The following is a 24,713-nucleotide window of genomic DNA, read 5'->3' as shown; positions in this document are numbered from 1 at the left end:
CAACCTGTTCACTGATTAAAGAAGTATCTTGGGTACTCGTTCCAGCGAGCACCTGATCATCTTTATGTTCTAAGCTTGAAGAATCCTCTCTGGGCTCAGTCTCAAAACCCAAACACTTGAACATAGCCTTTAAAGCTTCTTCAAGAACATAGCATGGATTGTAAGCATAATAATAGACATCTTTTTTTCTTGACTCCTCCATTTTTTAAACCTGGTCTTCCTGTGGTACACCGACTTCAATGTATATCTCTCCTTAATGATAGTTCTTCCTTCTTTACGAGCAGCTACTTCTAATAAGTTAAATGCAGCTTGGTGGTCTCCAGCATTCTTAAATGAACTGCGTTCCTAGCTTCACCTCTGACTAATTAAAGTACAATATTATCCTCCTTTTTATCTTCTAGTTTTGTGCTGTATACTATTTTTTTTTTTAAGCAAGTAAATATATTTTATTAAAAAAGATGATACAATATAAAGGAGTGTGATTTTCCAACAAACTTTTCAAAACAATATCAACAGTATAAAGTAATAGATAAAAAATAAAAAAGTGAATTTTTACAACTAGTTTATTAGTCGTCACCTAAGTTTTACAAAGAGAATTTCGTCTTAAAAGATAAAAATTGCGAACAATGAAACCACCGCTGGAAACAGTGAAACCTCTGCTAAAAGTAGTGAGAGGGGCAGGTGCACCATTGCTTATTATCTTGAGATGATTTTTGGAGAGATCCTCATGCCCTTCTTCGAAATCACAATTTAAAAAAAGTGATAACATAGTAAGAAATCTAACATCGAATGAACTAATCTGCTGATCATCTGTATTTTCGCACTCCTGTGATGGTGTGTGGCAGTCACGCACCAGTGGGATGATGACTGGGTGGCCCAGATCTAGAAAATCTCGACGAGACAAAGCTACTGATACGGTACGTGTAGCCGTCGAAAATATCATAATTATGTTATACTTAGTTATATATAATAATTACAAATACTAAATAAATTAATGAAATTCTCTCATGCATTAATTTGTATTTTTTTTGTCATGTAATACATATGAAAAATTATTTTTATCAGTCACTATTTACTGTTTCACACCTCACATTCTATAAAAAATATCTCTATATCTTATAAAAAATATCTCTAAAAAAAAAATTATACATCATGTATAGAATGTGTAATGTAAATAATTGCTAGCAAAACTCTATAACATGTTTTTCTATTTGTTCGCAAAATCAAGAGCATGATTCTGCTAGTACTGGCGCTCACAGGTTATATGAATGAAGTCATTTAATCAATGAGCATTGTGTGCATAAGGGTACGTAGTAGATAGATCATTCTGCTTTCTTTAAATTAATTAATTAAACAACATACATATATATATATATATATGTATGGTTTTCAACCGTAGCATAGCTTTTGCTGCCGGTGGAAATTAATTAATTTATAATATCAGACTCGATATTTGATGATGTTAAGGGCAGTACATTTAATGGCAAGTACTACTGCATATGGTAGTAAAGAGAATTAAAGAGCAATAACAGCTAGGCTACCTACTTCAGCAGAGGATGTCAGATATTATTAACTCCTAGACGTTCTCTCTTGTCTTCTTATGTAACCCAATCATATATATATATTTATATTAAACGACTCTTTTAAATATTACTCCATCTAAATTTTATTTACCTAATTAGCTAGTCATATGGTATACGACTACTCTTCTCATTACTCCAGCTAAGTTTTGCCTGTTTGCTTTCACTAATATATTTTTCACCAATTTGTGATCCCTTTTCAGATAAAAGTTAAAAAGAAAATAAAATATTGTTAAAATATTTTTTAATATTATTATTATTTTAATATTTAAAAAAATTAAATTATTTATTTTATTTTATATAAAAATTTAAAAAAATTATAATAATTAAATGAAATGAGATATGTTGTAAAAGAAACGAGACCATTCATGACCGCCTGCGTGCTGCAGACATGTTGTTATATATTCATATATATAGTAACATTGACATGGTAGATATGCATAAAACTCATAACCTCGTACCAAAATCTTGGAAGATTATTTGTCAACCCAAGTCTATAGGAGGTTTGGGCCTTAAATTAACAACCAACTTCTTATGAATAATGGTGGCACTTCAAATTGAAAAACTCTTCTTATGAATAGGTATCTCTAAAATAATTCTTTCCTTGACACCTTCCTAAAAGTGACAGATTCTTGATTGTGGAAAGGGATTTTAAAACAAAAGAATCTTCTTAGGAGAAGTATTTGTCATCAAATTAATAATGGTATCCACACTAAAATGTGGATTGACCCGTGGATCCCCAATCTTAACTCCTTCACTCCCACCCCTCAAAATAAGACTATCTTCAAAGATCCCACTTTAAAGTCTTTGAACTCACACTAGAGGAACCTAGAAAGTGGAATGAATTGCTTCTCCACACCCTTTTCTATCATAACACTGATAATGAGATCATCAAGATCCCTTCAGTTCAGTTTGATTTCTACTCTAGGGAGAATAGAATAATCTGGACCAATCACACCTAAGGAAATTTCTTTGTGAAATCTGCTCATGCTGCCCTTAACATACCCACAAAGAGCAATCAGTCACATATCAGGTCATAAACATGGAAGAATATGTGGAAAATCAAGATTCATGATAGACTTAAGATCATGAACAATATTCTCCCAACAAGAGCCTTGCTAAAAAAATTCATTCCCTTAACAGATGATCAATCTTGCTGCCCCATATATATGTGAATCTAAGGAAGAAACACCTTGACCCCTTGATATTTCCTTTTTTGCAAGCAGAGCCATTGTTAACTGGATTGATTACTTTGTTAATTCCTCCCAAAACATTGGTATTCCAAATCTGGATAAACACAACTTCCAATTGTTTGCCATCATTTCAATGGACAATATCTAGTTTCTTAGAAATAAAGTTGTTCATGAATTCTGTATTTCTAAAATTAAGACTTTTGTGACAAGAACCATTAAGAATTTTAGGGATGATTGTAATGCATGGGGCAATAAATATCTTTGTAACCCTGTGTGTGAAAAGGCTATACCTACAAGACACTATTTTTTAACATTTGATGTAGCAATTCGGGAATCAAGCAGTACTACAATTGTAGTGTACGAAACACCAGATGATTCGGTGGTTTTTGTTAAAACCAACTTTATCAATTCCAAGAATGCCAACCAAGGAGAAGCAACAGCTCTGTTCATAGGAATTGAAGAAGCAAGAGCACACTAGATAAATAAATTAGCTATCGATGGTGATTCAGACGTTGTTATTAAATTGATTGAAAATCTTGAAAAAGCTACTGATTGGATTATCGAACCTATAGTTAGAGACACAAAAATACTTTTGCGATCTTTTTAGAGTTGGTGTATTAAAAAACTTCATCGAGATCATAATCGACGTGCGCATAATATAATGCAATGGGTAGCTTCAAAATGTCTATTTGGAAGGATACCCATTATTAATATACTCCCCTGTCTTTTGAATTTTTATAGTGTGAAAGACCCACCAGTTATATGTCTGTAATTAAGGTAGCTTTGTCTACCAAAAATTCTCTTTGTTTAGTTTAAAACAATATAGCTATCTTGCCTTAAAAAACTTGCCTTTGACTGATTTGATCTATTCCAAATACCACGTTTTGAGAATTTATCTTGCGTTGTTTTCATGTTTGTCTAGGTGTTATGGGTGATCACTAGGTAGACAAGTCGACATTTTTAGGTTAGGTAGGGTTTACATTCTTTGCAAATTTGGCTTCAAATTCAAAGTTTAGTTTTGTCGGTGCTCGTTACGGCCAGTAATTTCTGAATTGATTTGATGGTTATAATTTCTGAACTATTTTTTAGAACTACATTACAAGAAAAAGACCTTTTTGCAGCGCCACTTTTCGTCGCATGAAGTGGTTAAAATCGCCGCTTTAAGTCTTTCCCGTCGTTTCTTAATTCGCTGCACGTTAGTTGTCATTGTTTATTCACTTTTACTCAATTGCAACGAATGTCTAAAATTGTCACAATAACTATGTCTTTTCGGCGATTTCATTGGCCAAAATTATTGGTAAAAATTGACGCAATTGTGTAGTCGAATTCCATAAAAAATCGTTGGAAAAACTATATTGCAGTGGCGTGGTAACATCGCAACTACTGTCAAGTTCGTCGCAAATTTGTTCTACTTGAAGTCATATGAACATATTGCAACCACAGGTATTCGCCGCTATTATATATTTTCGGCAAAATAGAAATCGCTACAAAAAGTAATGAAGAATTCAAAATGTTCTTATGACCACAAGTATTTGCTGCAATATCAAGCATAGGAAATAATTATTTGCGTCTATATCTATTGACGCAAATAATTATTTACGGTGAAGTTGGATCGTCAGAATTAGTCTCATATTCTAAAAAATATTTCAGGCGAATTATTGTCGCTGGAAATAGTCTCTTAAAAAATAAAAATACACCAAACAGGATGCGTGAAAAATACAATACACATTCATATTATAGGCTTCTTATATTGTTCACGAGATCATTCATAAATTTTCACGCAAGATTTAGGTCCACATGCATGCATTTATACTACAAGATATACTCTTCTACAAAATTATTAAAAAAAAAAACACTTTGTACTTTAATAAAATAAAGTTCATAAACTGTAAAGTGCATAATTCATTCATGCAAGGTGTTGCATGAATGTCAAAGAAAGCACTTGACAAAGAATCTATACATACAAAGACCCCAACTATGTGTTATGAAACTAGAAGGAAAAAAATAGCAAATTATATTAAGTTCAATAACATTCTAGCTACCATTTAGTAAATCTACTATAAGCAAAAGTATATCAGAATCTCAATTATCAAGTGCCAAGATCAGACATCTCATCCAAACTTATCAAAACAAAGAGAGGCAGAACATCTTTTTTTTATATGAGACTAAAAACTAAAAAGCTGTTCAACAAATTGGTAAAATATGTATATGTATTTTTTTTATAATAACAAATTGTTAAAAGATGATAAAAGATAAAGGTGGTGACATCATTTAAGAGCAAAAATGATGAAAGAAAGGCTTTCTATGAGACTAATGTGAAATTTGCCTCCCTAAAATTCATGAACATGTTCAGACATTAAGCAATACAAGTGTACATGTGTGCATATACCTTCAGTCCGCTAGCTGCTAACCTTTTCACATGTTTCATCTTCCATCCAACTCCAATAGATGACTAAAGTAAGTTGTATCTGTGAAAGAGAAAGTTAAAGAAAAAAGGCATTCAAAAAATGTTAGCCGCCATAACCAAGTAAATATAGAATCAACACTTCATAAGTGGCCTTGAATCTAAGACCTCCCCCACATAAATATGAATAAATACATTGTCAAGTGTATATGATATAATTTGTTCAGCATATAGATTATGTATCGAGTATGCAATATACCTGCAATTGAACCAATAAAGGTATAACCCACTATACCTACCTACATTTGCAATACTTACAACAAAACTTATATAAACATTGGAACATTATACTTAATTGGGCAAAAACCAATTATTCAACTATGATACGTCAAAGAATTACTCACTCCAAATATTAGAGAATAAAGACATGAAACTCAAGTGCCCATGTCATTTGCAGAGACAGCTAAAATTCAATAAGAGTGCTTGAAGATCCCTTTACGGAGCTAGAAGTTTCATCTCAACAAATTTGTACTGCTATAGTCTGCAAAAGATTAAAGCATGACATACATTAAAAAAGATACAGATTTACAAAAGCAAAAAAAAAAAAAGAAAAAAAAAAAGATGTTACAAATTTTAAGGCATAATATATCTTCAACTCCAATACTACTCTCTCTCACATTTGAGGGAAGAAAAAAAAAATAGAAAATGAACAAGATATAAATCTAGTGTGATTTATGAGAGAGCCAGAAAATAAAAATAGAGGCATACCTTTATTTGAGTTTTCTGGAAAGACACAGAACCAACAGATTAATAGATCCAAGAACTTGTTTATTTATATTATATTCCTGGCGAGACGCTTATAATTATCACTGATCCATGTTAGAGGAATCATGAATAAATCTAGATCGTTTGAGAATCATCTCACATTTTTGAAGGGGCATGACACTTATTATCACCAATCCATGTTAGAGTGGGAATAACCAAGTTTTTTTAGAATCATCTTACATTTTTATCTTCATGTAAGACATTTCTTCAATTAAAACCCATCCATCATCCCACCATAGCTCAGAGACCAAATACACATTACAATCCAAAAACCCACAAGCAGTAATGCTTTTTGCTTCCAAAAACATATACAAGTGGAGAATATTTTGGAAATTGTGGCCATGCCATTCATAAAAGTTGCATAGCAGATTATACAACAAGTATATGCAAGATTTAAATATCTAACTCTGAATCTAGCCTTAGGATTATAGTTAAATCCTTTGGTCAATTGAATCTTATAAACTCATTGAATAACTTTATCTCCTGCAGGATCATGCGTTAGTACTACAACTCAAAGAAAACTCGAGGACAACTCAACTTTGATCCAAGTTCAAGAATATGATTATAACGTTAAACGTTAATATATAACAGCCTTAAACATTAAGATCTTCCCCATAAACTCAATGCTACATATACCAAGTATTGGGATGTGGGAGAAGAAATAGGAGGGCGAATTTTGAAATCTGCCGCAAAAGGTTTCTTTGCAGCATAAGTTTTAGCAGCCGTCCAGTTTCGCCACAAAAGGTTTAAATATGAGTAAAGATCACTTTTTGCGTCCAAATATGAGTCGCCGGAAATAGATTTAACCACATATACCCCTTACGATATTTTTCGTCGCTATATGATCATAAATCGCTGAAAAAACGAACTGATGTTTAAATCTTGAAAAGTTGTTAAAAAACATTCGGCGAGTTTTAAAATCGCCTCAATTAATGACTTATTGTGGCGATTTCATTGGCAACAAAAATGAAATCGCCGTAATAGACCCCTTTTCTTATAGTCATGACACTAACAACGTACTACACATGATGGCCGCCGACCTCAGGCAAGCTCCATTTTTCATATCATGCTTTGACATCAAAGATAGATCAAGTACTGCATCTAGCCCTATATATGATCCATCATTCCAAAAATGGGTCTGGTCGCATGTTTTGTTAGCATATTTTATATTAAATTGCACATATATAAGAGATAGGCATGCGTTTTATATTATGAATTGATCAGCATGTTGTACCTCTTTTTTTATATGTAATATACAGCATGTGGGATATCTATATAAATGTATTGCATGATCGACTGACACTGCGGTACATCATGTATGTAAGTTCAAACTTCCATAGAATAACCCTAATCTTCAAACATCATGATGTTAAGCTCCCTATGGAAGTAGTACTTGGTGTTAAGTCTTCCCCCTTCTAATTCCCTAGCTAGGGAGAGAGAGGCACTAAATAAATCAGCAAACCTGTACCATTTTGATGGGTTGGTCAGCACTCGAAGAAGATCAGCTAGCGTCCCTACCATAAGAAAATGTGGAACCCTTGAGCTTACATGCGCGTGCGGGCGCACGCACACACGGTCCATTAATTTCTCCATTCATAAAAGGTAATTACCTTTTAAACGGGGCCCTCCACACCTATACATGTTTGAAGATTATGACTTTGTTTTTCCAAGTGATCAGGATTTCCATTTCTCTTTTAGGGATCGAAGAACCAGCTGCCTAAAACAATGGCACATTGGCATGCAGTAGTACTTCGAAATCTTGTTATTAGTAAATTAATTACAAAAACGTAGTACGTATGTACTAGTGCTTAAGACTATATAATATATTAAAACGTGACAAGTACTATTTAGCTAAAAAATTGGTGATTTTATTATCGCATAGGGCAATATATATAATAATAATAATAATAATATATACATATATAGGTGTAAAAGGTAGAAAAAAGCACCTAACAAAAGTGTATATATATACAGACAGTCTTCCGGCCACGTACCTTTCTCAAACAACAGCTAGCACTAGTGCACGTCAATTCCATATATACAATCCAAAAACCCCACTAATTGGTAGTAGTTTGACATCTGATCAAAGTAGTGAAGGACACCATCATTTTATTTAAGAAAACGATCGATGCCCGAAAAGGACGTCACGATCGACCGGTTGGACTCATGAGTCATGAAGTACTTGTTGACACTTACAGATCATAATGCTCAGTAGTTTTCAACCAAAAAGAAAATTAGAGTACTTAAGTTTCGTATTTAGCAGCGACTTATTGGAACAAATTACGTACGTACGTGTAGGTACTAAATTATAAGCTGATCTCGCCCTGCTAATTATGCATAGAAAGCTTGAACATCATTTTTTAAATTGGGTTGGAAGAAGTACTGTTAATGCATGAGAGCATTCATGTGGATAAAACAAATTAAAATGTTAACAATCTCGATAAAATGGTCCTGCATGCAGTAGTCTAGCTAGCCTCAAGGAAATGCATGGTTGGACTCCAGTTTGCCAAATTAATAGGGAAAGGAAAAAAGAGCAAAGCTGTGCTAGCTTTTCTAATGCCTGATCAATTATCTAATTGTTTTATGTGAGCCGCATGCTTTTCTTTCTTCTTTTAGCCGCATGCCTTTCAAATATTTATGTAATGATGCAAGTCAAACAAGTTAAAACACAATCATGAAACATAATTACGTGATTGCAGGGCATGCGCCTTGATTTGATATTAATTATAATTAATATATATATATATATATATAACCTAATTCAACTACTATACGAACGTATCTGTTTTTACTTTGGATTCTAGCTGCGTTTGAAAGTTAAGTTAAGATGAGTTGAGTTATTTATAAATAATAATGAGTTAAGATAGAAGAATAAGTTTTGTAAGGGCCATTTAAGATATATTTGAATGTTAAAATAAGTTTAGATATATTTATGAAAATTTGAAAAAAGTTATAGGTCTCACGTAGAAATATGTGTTAAATTGAAAAAAGTTGTGCATGAATTTCACGTATAAAAATCAAGTTTTGAGTTAAAATATGTTTAGTAATTTCATAATTAAGTATTTAGATATTAGATTTAATTTAAAATTAGACTGAATTGAATTGATCTCAATATATTTAGTTTTGAGGCCTTCGATGCACAAAAGGCATTGCAAATGGATAAGTACTAATTCTTTCCCAAAATGCATGCAAGTCATACAACCAGCTTAGACTCAAACCCCATACTTTGGTTTGTCCCCTAACCTTAGAAAACCGAGAGAGAGAGAGGGGTTAAAAGCTTAGGTTCATGCATGCACAGTTGTTATTCAGTACTTGACTCAAGCTGGTATATATGGGGCGCATCATGTGTAGAACTATTCACAAACCAATCTTCATTCTCATATTTTTCATTGATTAAAGGAAACTATTTACATTGTTATTTGTGTCTCAGAAGTACTTAATTCGACGCACATGAACGAGAAAATGTTGATGAAAAGAAGAGATCATTATAAGTACTATGATATGAAGGAAAGAAATAGGAAAAAACAAAAAGTGGCGCCTAACCTAGTCTCTATATATAAACAAAGTACGTATTTAATGCACGAACGAATTCTCCCAAAATTTGGAACATGTTATGGCTCATGATCAATATTATAACAACATGAAAAAAGTTAGAAATGTTGGGGCAATGAATGAATATAGATTAGTAATGGATCCAACAGCTCGTGCTATAAGAAAGACGAATATCTGTGACGGATTATTTATGATGAAAATAAATTCATTTTAACAGAAAATTATAATCATTTTTATAAAAAATAATTGACACAAATAAATAACTTTCTTGTAATGCAAAGCGAAAAAGTACGTACCTACGTACGTACCATATATATGCATGCATAAATCATATCTTGTTTGATTGGCAGAACTATTAGTTGGAGAGATGTAGACATTAATGTATAAAGACTAAAGAAAATATATGTACATATATACACTAATGTCGTAATCAGACACGCGTGCACATTTAGGCCCGTCAAAGGAAATCCGATACTTCCGTGCGATACGGTTCATCAGAAAGCAATGTGAACCGATAGCAGTACGAGTGTGATGGATAACATAATTAAAGCAAAGTTATTATAATAAAGTAATGAAAGAAAAGAAAATAAAAGAAATTGACCGAATCTCGTGGCATGTAAAGTAATATTATTTATTTTTCACCATAAATTTTTTTTTATCTTGACTCTCACGTACGACCAAGTGATGTATGTGGCAGATTTTAAGTAGTTTTTTCTATCAACCACTTAAATAGCTGTCGTTTAAAATAAATTACATTACTAACTATGATTAGAGATGACAAAAACTAGAACGTTACTCTAAAATAAAATGTTATATATGTTAACAACAAATGAGAATATATAGGGATACAAGATTATCTCTTTATTACCCAAATTTAAAAGATTATAAGTTGAATTTTTAATGTAATTCCAAGATTTATTTTATATATTTGTCTGTTTTATTTAAGATTCTTGAATTTAGACAATAGCTCAAAAACAAAGTTTTTATAAGAGTAGTGTTACTTATACCGACAAATGCACAGAGAAGGGCCAAAAATAAAAAAAAAAATAGAGGAGGTTTGGTATCCATCATCTTTAGCTACATATCATATATTATATTTTTTTTTATATTTTTATTCTTCTTAATCTAATTAAATTATTTTATTCATCATCAATATTTCAAAAAAATTTAATAAAATAAAAATAAAATAAGAGTAAAATTGGTGAGATTTTCGTTTCCACGGTATAGCGCGCGTTATTTCGACTCCGTTCGGGCAGAGGTCAGCACCGTTTCGGGCAGCTCCCCCACCACCTCCTCTCTCCCCCTCTGTGTGCACGCCTCACTCCCAAAAGAAAAAAAGAAAAAGGGAAAATGAAAAAGAAAAAGAAAGATAACAATCCCACACCATCACTCAACACTCTCCGGGAGAGAGAGCAAAAAGGGAAAGTTCTATAAAAAAGTAGAGCAGAAAATTTCTTAAAATCTTTCAAATTTTTTTTATAACCTTTTTAGTGTGTTAATGTTAATGGGTTGTTGGTCTTTTGGGCACTCTGTTGGGCAATTGGAACGAGATCGAGCTATTGATTACGAGTCTTTGTGCGTGTAACTTTGGTTTTTATTTTTCTTTTGTTTGGGAAAAGGTTACAATGTTGGACGTTTTTATGTAAGATTTGGGTGCAAGGGATTTTGTAGGGGCTATTTGTGATGGTGAGTTTGGTGGGTGTGGGATATTATTTGGATCTGAGAGCAATTTAGTGACAGAGATGGAAGCGAAAGCTTTTGCGGTTTCTGTTTTGCTGTGGTTGATCCTATTGGTTCGTCCATTATGCTTAATTTCAGCTAACATGGAAGGTCTGTTTTGGATATACTTCTCTTTCGTTCGTTTGGTGTTTTTCTTATGCTTTGATATTTACTTTTACGATATTTGTCGGATTTTGGAAATGGGTTTTGCTAAATTTGGAAAATGAAAGACTTTTTGTATGCAAGTTGAGGTGGGGACGTTTGACTAAGTTTAGTTTCGCACAGTGCGATAATGGATATTGATGATACTTCCTGCGAAGTTCGATTTTCCTCTTCTTTCATTAATTGCTTGTGCAACCGAATTTTTACTTAAAAGTGGAGTACATGGGTGCTGATTTTCGGGTATGGTTCATTGTAGCCCCATATATTCGTGTACATTGAATAATGAGAGTGGATGATACAGTGAGAGAAATGGCACTGTTAGACAATTTGAGTAGCTTTACCCTTCTCAAGAAGGCCATAAAACCAACTATTTGATTCAAATGGAATTTTCTGTCATTTTTATCTATTAATGATCAACAGGGATCCACTAATTTAACTGAGGCTCACTCTTTTTCCCATTCAGTTTCAGTTATCTTTTTTTGATAGGTAATCAAGAATTCTTATTCATAATAAGAGAAGGCATAATTCAGTTTTAGTTATCTAGAAGTTGAGAAACTTATCTCTGCTGTAATCTGTAGGTGTTAATGTATTTACTTTGGTCAGCATTCATCTAAATTCTGACTTGTTTAAGAGATGTGGTTTCTTTGTGGCAATTGGCGATGAGTTTACTTTTTCCACATCTTTTAAAAAAAATTCATCTATAGTCAGCATCTAATTGTGTTTGCTTGCATATTGGCAGGTGATGCTTTACACAGCCTAAGGACCAGCTTAGAGGACCCTAACAATGTCCTGCAGAGTTGGGATCCTACCCTTGTTAACCCTTGCACATGGTTTCATGTCACCTGCAACAATGATAATAGTGTCATCAGAGTGTACTTCGTTTGCCCTTTCATATCTTTTAAGTGCATGCATATTTTGTTACACTTGTTTTGTATCACGTTTGGAACAGGCACTTTTTCTGACACTTATTTTAATGTGTTATCACAGTGATCTTGGAAATGCAGCATTATCTGGTCAACTTGTTCCGCAGCTTGGCCAGCTCAGGAATCTACAGTATTTGTATGTCATGCTTGGTTGCTTCAAAATTATAAAGCTGTTCTTGTTTTTGTTTTTTCAAGTGGTTCTTTAATACTGAATTGCGTTACTTTTGTTGTTCTTGCAAGTTTTACAGCATAGGAATTTTCTTTCTTCCTAGTATTGTTCATACTGGGGGAATATGGTAAAGGAATGGCGTGCATATACACAAAACTATAGAAGCTATCATGCTAAGGAATTTTAAGAGATACGAAGAATAGGACAGCATATGAACGACCTAGTGTTTTGAGAAAAATTAAAAAAAGTGGAAAATACTTAAAGATGCAGTGACAATTTCTTTTGACCAGCTTAATCTTTGGAGCTTTCCTTGGTCCCAACATTCAACGTGAATATATGTATATATGTTCTCTTAACCCTAGGGGTTGGCTCAAGTGGTAAAGACCTTGGTCTTGGTGGTATGCTCCCTCCAAGGTCCAAGGTTCGAATCACATTAGGTGCAAACAATCTTTAGGGGCCATCAGACTGGGGATTTCTTACTTGAATTACCCGAGGTGCACTTGCGGGAAACTCCTTGCCGAGGGCCATGTGCACCCCCAAGATTAGTCAGGACGTTATTTCTGGACACCCGGTACCAAAAATTTATATATGTTCTCTAAGAAAATATATCTTTCTTTTTTCAAAAGGAGCTGAAATATGCAGGGGGTACATCAAACTATTTTTTTTTTTTATATAAGTAAAAATTTATTAATGTCAATAGGCCTAGCCAAGTACACTGGATGTATACAAGAGAAAACACCTAATTGGTATGCAAAAAAAAAAAAAAAGGGATAAACCCATCTAGGAAAATGAACCTAACAAAGCCCTAGCCCAAGCCCAAAGACGCTCCTGCCCCAAACCACCACCAGTGCACCAAGCCTATCACACCAAACTAGATTTTGCCCTCAAGCCTATCCCACCACCAATTCCCCAACACACTCCAGCTACTTTTAAACGATTTCATTAGAAATGTTAAAAAAAATTGTTATAGTAATCATCCGATCCTACTTATAAAAAAAAAAAAAAAAAAAAAAGTAATCATCCAATCCTACAGTGATCTCGAAATTAAATACTTAATTACTTGTTGAGCAATTCAAGATTTTGAAAAGTCCTCCTCAGTCCAGATTGTCCACACTGCTCATAAGGGAACAACATTCCAAATTACTGTAATGATTGTAGTTATGAAGCAGCATAGATAATAAATACATAAAAAATCATAGGCTTTTCAGCTCGGTCACTCCTATGAAGGGTATTGATTATAAGGTGGTGCAGAGTTCCTTGTAATTATCTCAAGCAATTGGTTTATTACTTATAAAAAAAAAAAAATTATCTCAAGCAATTGGTGGTGTAGACTTTCCTACCACTGATTGGGCAAACTGTAAGGTAGTTTTCAGTCAATTATCTTGCCACTGAATTTTCTGTGGAATGGATTCTATTCAACTTCAATTTTTGATGTGTAGTTTTACTTAAATATGTGTGTGTGTGTGTGTGTGTGTGTTTTGTGTTTCCATGATTTTTCTTGTTTCTTTTTCAGGTTCCTAGAATGTCATTAGGTGTTTTCTTTTGTATACTCCCCGTGTGCTCGGGCAATGCCTAGTCATTTGTATTAATAAAGTTACGTTTCCCCATAATATATATATATATATATGTAATTATCTTCTTTGAAGCAGTTTGGGGTTTTAAGGTAAATGCTGGTAAATTTGAGTTTGTTTTCTTAGGCAATTGAAAGATTAGGAATTAGTTAATATTCTTTGCTGTAGGAGCCTTATCTTTCTGCGAAATGCTTCAGGCTACCTGTAGTTTCTTCCCTTAAGCATAGGGGCCATTTGGGATGGATTGATAAAGGATGGGAAAAAAAGGTTCGCAAACTTGGAGAAACTTATCAGAAGGGCTCCACACTAATCTAGAACACTGTATACAACCTTTCAACTTAGTATTTCTCTTCTTTTTTATTTATTTCCTTTGCCGATTAGTATCACCAAGAGACTAGAAAAAATCAAGTGGGTGGATTCTTAGGGGGGTCCTACACAAGCATTGGGGCACATGGTTTAATCAAAGATTTAATTAGAATATACAGTGTGTCTTGTTTTACACTGGCATAGATTTCCAAAGAAAAGTGTTAGGTTTGCATTCCTTTTATCACTTAAGTACATGTGAATTTTTTTTTTTATAAGTAAAATGTGAAAATTTTATTTAGAGCTGTATCCCATCTAACCGGCCCGATGGGCATCCTCATAGTGCAAATTATAGCTAAGTGACGCTTTGGGTAACTTAAAGTTCTGAGTTGAACTAGGTTCATAAAGATTTACCCAGATGCTAAGCTTATGATTTGTTATTTTTGACATCAAGTACTATTTAAAATCTTATTATTTTGTGTAAGTCATTTATCCTCTTTCTATGACAGGGAGCTTTACAGTAATAATATAAGCGGACAGGTTCCCAGTGACCTGGGGAATCTTACTAGCTTGGTGAGCTTGGATCTTTACTTGAACAGTTTTACTGGTCCCATCCCAGACACATTGGGCAGGCTGTCAAAACTGAGGTTCCTGTGAGTATACTCATACTTGATTTTCTTCAAATGTTGTGGGCATACTTGTAAAATAGTCTCATATTGTGTCATTTTTGTATTTTTCATATCATGTTATCTAGAGTTGGGCCTGGAGATAAGTAGAGATTTCTCTTTGAAAGAAAGGCCCAAGTCAATTTACTGGAGAATCCTGAGGCCTAACAAGGAGTCTAAGGGGTCCAAGAACTGCAATGAGCATATTGAGAAACAAAGATTTAGAAAGTTACATATTAGAACTTATAAACCTTCTATTCTTCACGTTTGAGATCAAAACTAGGGTTTTGATGCAATATGTCTTGATGAAATATTCTTGGGGTAGTTAAGTGCGAACATATTTTATTGGCTCAATTCCTGAATTACCAGAATTCTTGGGTTATGCCTAGTTCTTGATTTTATAGAACTTTTTTTTTTTTTATAAAAACAATTCCTGAATTGCCAGAATCTGTGGGCTCTTGGCAACCAAATGGGAGAACGCAAGTTTGACTTCCATATGTATTCCACATTGCACTAATATATCAAAACAAATGGGTTATTTAGGTTTCTGGATATGTCCTTTTGATGTGTAATGATTCCTGATCATTTTGATTCTGATTTGAGTGGTATCTGTTTATTTATTCAGATCTTAATATTGTGTTTTCTTGTAATGTTTGTGTGAGGATAGTCGGCTTAACAACAACAGCCTAGTGGGTCCAATTCCTATGTCACTGACGAATATCTCGTCACTGCAAGTGCTGTGAGTGTCAAGATAATCTCAATATTCAGTTTCTCTCTTCATAAATAGCGTGCGTGTGTGGGGGGCATTATCTGATTACAAGAATTCAATGTTACCACATTGCATTTCCTGAATGCAGGGATCTCTCTAATAACCAACTCTCTGGACCAGTTCCAGACAATGGATCCTTTTCATTATTCACTCCCATCAGGTTTCCTTGCTAATTATGTTAACTGTAATTATCTCCACTGACATTGATTTTGAAGATTATGCTGATAGGTTGTTTTCCTATTTTCAGTTTTGCTAACAACCAAGGTCTATGTGGCCCAGTTACTGGACACCCTTGCCCAGGCTCTCCTCCATTTTCTCCCCCTCCTCCTTTCGTACCACCGCCTCCAATTTCTGCCCCAGGTGATCTTATTGTTGCTCATTATGATTTTGGAGCTACAATGATGCTCGTTGCTATATGTTCTTAGTATTCCCACATTTGGAGGCCGTGATTGCTTTTTTTTTTTTAATCTTTTTTTTTTTAAGTAAACAATTGTATTAATAAAATAGGCATGGCCCAAGTACTCAAGATGGTATACAAGAGGAAACACCTATCTAGGATGAAGAAAAGGAAACAAGAAAATCATGTAGGTCTAAACCATTAAAATCTATAGCTATGGCTCATAGGAATAACATTCTAACAAAAAAAGATCTAAGATCCTCAAAAGATCTCTCCTTGTCTTCGAAAGTCCTGTCATTTTGTTCCTACCATAAGCACCATAGAATACAAATAGGAACCATCTTCCACATGGCTTTGATTTGTGGAATACCTCCTAGATTTGTCCAACAAGCCAAGAGCGCCTCGACTGTGGCCGGCATAACCCACGCTAACTCTAATTTGTTAAACACTGCAACCCATAACGCTTTAGCAACATCACAATGCAATAGAAGATGATCCATAGTTTCACCACTCTTCTTGCACATGCAACACCAGTCTATTATGATCACTCCACGAAATTATCTGTCGCAAGATCTTTCCCAGTGAAGCTGTCCATAAAAAAAAAGTCGCTTTGGGGGACGCCTTATTCTTCCAGATCCTCTTCCATGGAAACTAAGTATTATGCACCTGCGTGAGAAACTTATAGAACGATCAAATTGAGAATGTGCCTTTGCCTGCCGGTACCCACCACAACTTTTCATTTCCTTGGATGCTCGGTCTCACAAAATACAAAAGTCGGAAGAACTCCTCTAAACTACCAACTTCCCAGTCTTGAGCCTCCTTGCTAAAGATGATGTTCCACTTTATTTGATCCGTAACTATCACCATAAAATCAGCCACTGAAGCTTTTTTCTCAAATGCAATCCTGAATACTAAGGGGAATAAATATTTTAGTGTATTATTTCCACACCATATGTCGCTCCAGAATTTTATTCTAAAACCATCTCCCAACACAAGTCTAGTATGACGAGGAAACACCTCCCATCCCTGACTAATATGCTTCCAAATCCCACTCCGTGAGGCCCATTTACCTCTCTACTACACCAACCAACCCCCCCCCCCCCCCCATTTCCATATTTATAATCAATCACTAACTTTCATAGAGCTTCCGGTTCCATGTTATATAGCCACAACTATTTCCGAAGTAATACTCTATTGAAAATATTTAGATTTCTAATATCCAACCCACCCAAGAGAAGTGGGGAACATACCTTAGTCCATTTTACTAGATGGAATTTAAAGTCATCCCCCATGCCACTCTAAAGGAAGTCCCTATACAGTTTCTCAATCCGGATTGCTACACACTGGAATTGGGAATAGAGATAAAAAAAAAATACGTTGGTAGATTAGAGAGGTACTTTTGATTAAAGTGATCATGCCCCCTTTTGATAAATACAGTCTCTTCCAACCAGCCAATCTACGTTTGATCTTCTCGATCACTATATCCCATATTGTTACAGTCCTTGAGGCAACCCCCAATGGTAAACCCAGGTAGGTAGGGCAGACACCTTGCATCCTAGAGTATTAGCTAGTTGTCACTTCAAACCAAATGCTGCTTCAAAGCAAAGTAGGAGTGCCCTCAGTGCCCGCAATTGGTTTTGTTCTGTCTCACAGAATCTAAGCGTATCATCTACAAATAACAAATGAAAAATGTTAATAATACCCCTAGAGGGGTCACCAACCTAGAATCCAGCCATGAAACCATTGCAAACCAACACCGAAGTCATTCTGCTTAGTGCCTCCATAACAATGACAAATAGGAGTGGGGACAGTGGATTCCCTTGTCTCAGGGCTCGAAAACTATTGAAGAAGCCAATTGGACTACCATTTACTAGCATAGAGAATCTCGCTGTTGATATGCACCTTCTAATCCACGAGCACCATCTCTCCCCAAACCCACACCTCCCAAGCAAGTAGAGTAAGAAATCTCAATTAACACGATCATATGCCTTCTTCATATCTAACTTATATAGGATCCCCGAGTTACCAAATTTTTTTCTGCTATCTAGACACTCATTGGCAATGAGGACTAAGGCTCCGTTTGGGTACTAGAGTATTTTGAGAATACTCCACACTACTATTTATTAGTGGATTATATTTATTTGAATTAATTCCTATGTTTTATCTATTTATTTCGGGTATAGACAGATTTGTACAGCTGTATAGGATTTATAATTTGAATATTTAGATTGGGTAGATAAGTATGGGAAACATATCTTATCCAAGATTTGAATCCCTTTAGGATAGGAAGTCAAATTTTGAATTTCTGATCTGTAATCTATTTGTTGCTATTTAATGAATGAGAAGGAACAAGAGGAGGTATTCAGCCAAAGAAAATTGTTACTATTCATTATTTTATCATTACTTTTCACTTATTTTTCATTACTTTTTACAACTATTCACTACTATTTAATATTTATTATTACTTTTTCACTACTATTCACAGAATATCTGAGATCACCACACTATCCAAGCGCAACCTAAATCTAGGATTTACCTTCCTTGTACAAATGCGTTTTGGGGTTTTGATATAATCTTCCCCAACACCTCCCCCTAATCGGTTTGCAAGCACATTAGAGATGATCTTATACACCCCACTCACAAGACTAATGGGCCAAAAATCTTTGACATCCGATGCTTCAATCTTTTTAGGAATTAGTGCTATGAATGTGGCGTTAAGGCTTTTTTCAAATTTTCCAGCCATGAACAGCTCCTGAAACACCTTCATTAAGTCCTCCTTCACCACTTCCTAACAAGTTTGGAAGAATCCCATAGAAAATCCATCCAGCCCAGGTGCTTTGTCTTTGGCCATTTTCCTCACCACATCATGAACCTCCATCTCCTCGAAAGGCCTCTCCAACCTCAAGATATCTTGGGCTGCCACCCCATTTGTTCTGTATGCAAATGTTCAAAAAAATCAACAACATGATCTCTAATTACAGGGGCCTCGGTACATGTTGCACCCTTTGTATTCAGCATCTCTATAGTGTTGGTTCTCCTGTGAGAATTGGCCATTCTATAAAAGAATTTTGTACTTCGATCCCCTTCTTTCAACCACAAAGTTTTAGATTTTTGGTGCCACGAAATCTCTTCCAGCAAAATAACCCTCTCTAATTCAGTAACCAGTAACTACTTATCAAAAAAAAAATCAGTAACCAGTAACCACCTATGACTTTCGAGAAATTTTTTCCAAGGAAAGAACCCGGCCTTCCTGTGTCCTTTCTAGCTCCTAAAGCTCTTCCAATATGGACTTCTTTCGTTCCCCAATATTGCCAAAAGAGTGTGTTCCAAATCTTCAAGTCATTTTTTAAAGCTTTCAGTTTATCTGCAAGAATGAAACTAGGGGTTCCATCAAACTGATATGAGGACTACCATTGCCGAACCCTGTCCACAAAACCTTCAGTCTTCAACCACATATTTTCGAATTTAAAATACTGACACCCTCCTTGGATACAACTACAATCAAGCAAAATAGGAAAATGATCCTAGCACAGACGAGACAGCCTCCTTTGACATGTTTCTGGATAATGAGCTTCCCAATCCGAGGTACTAAAAATCTGTCAAATCTAGACCACGTATGATTATTTGACCACTTGAATGCTCCTCCCATGAGAGGGATGTCCACTAGATTCAAGTCGAAAATAAATTCTGAAAATTCTATCATTGCTGGTCGCATTCTACTATCTTCTAAGTGTTTACTTGGAAATCTTACAACATTAAAGTCACCACCTATACACCATGGTAATTACCACCAGCTATATATCCATCTAATTCTTCCCATAACATACTTCTCTTTCTGTCCAAGTTTGGGCCGTTGATGATTTTTCATGTGCTTTCCATTGATATATCATTTTCAATGTCCATTTGAAATTTATTTAAGCAGTACTCTTTAGTTGATTTTTCATATATTATATAGCAATCAAGAATTTTGCTGCTTCTTTTTTTTTTTTTTTTGAAGTTTTATTTTCTTCTGCTGAGCAAATGCATATCACAATCAGAGGCGATGTTCATTTTGGTTCTCTATTTGCAGGTCAATTGCATTGCATCTTGCATAGTCTGATCTCTTTTTTTTTTTTTTTCTCAATGCTATTGATTTTTTAGTACCTTGGTGCCATTTTTTCTTTTTAATTACTTCAGTTAAAATTGAGATGAACTCTGACTCCAAATCATTTCTTAATGCATTGACAAGTAGCTCACTCTATTAACCTAGGTAATTTTCAGTGGATCACATCTATGTTTGAGGCATGCTTTTGATCATGCTTATGTTTTAGGTTGTTACCATGTACATGGGGCCATATCAGAAGTGGAGATGACATATCTAAGTGTTCTAATTTTTCTTTTTCGTCACATTTCAGGTGGTAATAGTGCCACTGGGGCGATTGCTGGAGGAGTTGCTGCAGGTGCTGCTTTACTGTTTGCTGCACCTGCAATTGCATTTGCGTGGTGGCGTCGAAGGAAACCTCAAGAGTTTTTCTTTGATGTACCTGGTGAGTTACATAAATAAATGATGGGTCTGTTTAACTTGTTTGCTGGATAGATTATCACTTCTTACATCTGTTACAGCCGAGGAGGATCCAGAGGTCCGTCTGGGGCAGCTTAAAAGGTTTTCACTGCGAGAGTTACAAGTTGCAACGGATAGTTTTAGCAACAAAAACATTCTTGGTAGAGGTGGATTTGGGAAGGTTTACAAAGGACGCCTGGCAGATGGTTCACTGGTGGCTGTAAAAAGACTGAAAGAAGAGCGTACACCGGGTGGTGAGCTGCAGTTTCAAACAGAAGTTGAGATGATCAGCATGGCTGTGCATCGAAACCTCTTACGGTTACGAGGATTCTGTATGACACCAACTGAGCGACTACTTGTTTACCCTTACATGGCTAATGGAAGCGTCGCATCATGTTTAAGAGGTATAGCTTGTTAATATTTTCTGAAATTTTGCAATATTTTTTTACTGCTTCCATACGGACTTTTTCCCTTGTCCCAGTGATGGGAGATTCTTGTGCCTGTTATCTGCTTACAACTTTGGACCCCTGCTTGCTTTTTTTTCTTTATGTTTTAACATTGGTTATATGTTTTTTTTTTTTTCATAAAATAGTAAAAATAGAGTATGTAATGACTTATATGTGAACCACTTACCAATAAAAAAGTGTGAACCTCTAACAACCTTCTAGAAGGAATGATGTTTTTTTTAACTAATATATTCTCGTTATACGTGTTACTCTAGAACGCCCACCATCTCAGCCACCACTTGATTGGCCAACAAGGAAACTGATTGCACTGGGATCTGCAAGGGGTCTTTCTTATCTACATGATCATTGCGACCCAAAGATTATACATCGTGATGTGAAAGCTGCAAACATTTTGTTGGACGAGGAGTTTGAGGCTGTTGTTGGGGACTTTGGGTTGGCAAAACTTATGGATTACAAGGATACCCATGTTACAACCGCTGTACGGGGGACAATTGGGCATATAGCTCCAGAGTACCTATCTACAGGGAAGTCTTCTGAGAAGACTGATGTTTTTGGGTATGGGATCATGCTTCTAGAGCTAATCACTGGGCAGAGGGCTTTTGACCTTGCTCGGCTTGCAAATGACGACGACGTCATGTTGCTTGATTGGGTATGTACTTCTATCACCTAACCGATGCTTATCGGTTCAATTCACTTTCCTCTGCCATTTTATTTTCATTAGCTGACACCTATGTGACAACTTGCTCTTGGACCTAGGAGAAAGTTCGTGTGGAAACACAATAGGTAAAACTTGACTCTTGATGTTTGCATTTGTCATGTACTTTTAGAAACAAAAGGACGTTTTGTAGCAAGCTTTGGGTAGATTAATACTGTCTGGTGATATAGGTCAAGTTCATAGGTTGCAAATTCTTTTGGCTGATGGATATGCAGGTTATTATGTTTCCTTTTTTTTTCCACAAAAAGCATCTGACTGGTTAAAAAAGGCTTCAGAGCTCTTGGCACCCCTGTGTGTTGTGAGAATTAGATCTCCAAGGGTTGAACGAATGCTTGTAATCAAGATCATCCAGTTTTGAAAGCCTTGTTTATACTTGTTTGTGGTATTTGTTTCTTTCCCTTTTAAGCCTGCTGCACCTTGCATAGCTCCTACTCTTTTCTAAGACAAATTGATAAAACAATGAAATATTTGTTATGTATTATTCAACACCAGTAGTCGTTGTTTCATGGGCTTAAAAGTGCTCTATGGTAATCAATATTTTCGATATCTAATAAAACTGTGCAATTTTCAGGTGAAAGGACTTTTGAAAGAAAAGAAACTTGAAATGTTGGTTGATCCTGATCTTCAGAAAAATTACATAGAAGCGGAGGTAGAGCAGCTAATCCAGGTTGCACTGCTTTGTACGCAAGGTTCTCCAATGGACCGGCCAAAGATGTCAGACGTGGTGAGAATGCTCGAAGGCGATGGGTTGGCAGAGAGATGGGATGAGTGGCAAAAGGTAGAAGTTCTCCGCCAGGACGTAGAACTTGCTCCTCACCCTAGCTCTGATTGGATTGTTGACTCCACAGAAAATCTACATGCAGTTGAATTATCTGGTCCAAGGTGACCCTGGCACAGTAGAAGTAAAGAAAGAAATCAATATATTTTTTTTTTTTTTTTTCCTCTTAATGACAATTTTCTGATGATGTCTCCTGTAAGTCCACTCTGCATTGTATTCATTACATTTGTGCATACGAGTCAGCTTTGCCGAGGTGCAATGTGTATCATTTGCTGCAGTTCGACGAAGCTTTGATGATTTTGGGGTAGATGAAGCTGCGGCAGTTTGATCTTTTGTGCACTGTCATGTTTATGCACGCGGTTTCTAATTTGATTAATGATTTGGGAGGTAAAAGTAGTGTTAGAAAACCTTCCCACTGGAACTCTTCCAATGGCCACTGAAGCATTTACGCCCGCAATTGGGGTTGAAACTTGAAAGAAATGACCAAATTCCAATGGATCGTTTCAGGCTGGGATCTTTGACCAAACCAAGAATTTATAAACTCCCCAATCTGAAGCTATAGGGACGAAGCTCATTAACAATCGTCTCACAACAGATGATTACTATGTCCCTTGCATTGACAATCATGCCTGATTAGCCTCGTTGCAATCTGTTAATATGAATTCATCCCTTCTTTGAACAAATACCTTCTGTGCAAACTATGCTGGCAGATGATCAATGGCAGCAACTCTATTTGGAAGTTAACCCTTGTGAACAAATACCTGAAAAACTCCTCATTCTTTGAAATCTCCCCAAAAGTTTCGGACTCTTGGGTTTGGAAAGGCCTCTTAAAACAGAGGGATTTGCTAAAGAACAGTGCGCGCTTCCAAATCAATAATGGCACCAACACTAGTCTCTTCCCATTCCTCAATCTGACTCTTATCTACAAAGACCCCACTCTACATGTCTGAATTGACTTTAGAAGAACCAAGGAGTTGGAAAATCATTCTTCTTCAAGCTCTTTTTCATCAAAATACAGTGAATGAAATCCAAAAAAAATCGTCTTGCTCAAAGTAATTTCCATTCAAGGAGAGAGAATTTGGTCTGGACATAACATGCTTCTGATAAATTCTCAGTAAAATCTGCCTATACAGCAATTACCTTGAACTCCAATGATCATCAATCCCCTTCTTAAGTGAGAGTCAATCAGCTTGTACTATTTGCAATTATGAAGAAGAAACCCCTACTCATTTGTTTCTAAAATGCCCCTACACTAGGATTCTATGGAGACAGTCTCCTTGGCCCCTGGACAGTTCCTGCTTTGCATCTACAGGGTTATCAATTGGATAAAGTGCTTGTTAACCCCTTCAAAATCCCTCAACATCCCTTCACTTGAAGAGCACCAGTTTCAACTCTTTTCCATTATTGCCATGGCCAATAGTATCTGGCTTCTGAGAAACAAAATTGTGCACGACTCTATCCAACCAAACATGGAAAAATTTGTAGATGGTGTACTTAAGAATTTCAAAGAACATTGTAATGCTTGGGGCAATAAGCAACTGATTAATCGTCTGAATTGGGAAGCTATAGAAAAAGACCATTTCTTGCTAACTTTTGATGTAGCTGTGAGAAGCACAGGCAGTAATACCATAGCAGTATGCAGATCAGAGGATGGATCTCCGATTTTCGTTATAACCAGCTTCATTAAAAGTCAAAATTCCAATCTAGGTGAGGCCACTGCAATATACGTAGGCATTAAAGAAGCAAAGGCTCAACATATTAGAAAAATCACAATTGGAGGGGACTCCCAAGTGGCAATCTTTGCGGTTGAGGCACCATAAAAAGCTGCAGATTGGATCATAGAACCAATTGCTAGGGATACCAGAATATTTCTACAATCTTTTGAGAGTTGGAACATTAGGAAAATAGATCGAGATCACAATCGATGCGAGCATTCTATTGCGCATCGATTGTTTTCAATGGATGTTGTAATATCTAGTCT

At 35.5% G+C, this 24,713-nt stretch overlaps 1 protein-coding gene across 1 annotated transcript; it reads left to right on the top strand.

Moving 5' to 3' along the window:
- Window positions 1–10,818: 10,818 nt before the first annotated feature.
- On the top strand, window positions 10,819–23,009 carry LOC121242959 (somatic embryogenesis receptor kinase 2). The gene is made up of 11 exons (XM_041140999.1): window positions 10,819–11,384; window positions 12,175–12,307; window positions 12,423–12,494; window positions 14,911–15,054; window positions 15,734–15,805; window positions 15,924–15,995; window positions 16,083–16,195; window positions 20,627–20,758; window positions 20,835–21,176; window positions 21,494–21,888; window positions 22,526–23,009. The coding sequence occupies exons 1-11, from the start codon at window positions 11,297–11,299 to the stop codon at window positions 22,838–22,840; spliced, it is 1,878 nt and encodes a 625-aa protein (XP_040996933.1). The 5' UTR covers window positions 10,819–11,296; the 3' UTR covers window positions 22,841–23,009.
- The last annotated feature ends 1,704 nt before the right edge of the window (window positions 23,010–24,713 follow it).

Source organism: Juglans microcarpa x Juglans regia, chromosome 8D, assembly GCF_004785595.1.
Source record: "Juglans microcarpa x Juglans regia isolate MS1-56 chromosome 8D, Jm3101_v1.0, whole genome shotgun sequence".
In the NCBI taxonomy this organism is placed as follows: domain Eukaryota; kingdom Viridiplantae; phylum Streptophyta; class Magnoliopsida; order Fagales; family Juglandaceae; genus Juglans; species Juglans microcarpa x Juglans regia.
The sequence above is the reverse complement of the archived record's forward strand: the minus strand, read 5'-3'. Positions and strand labels throughout refer to the sequence as shown.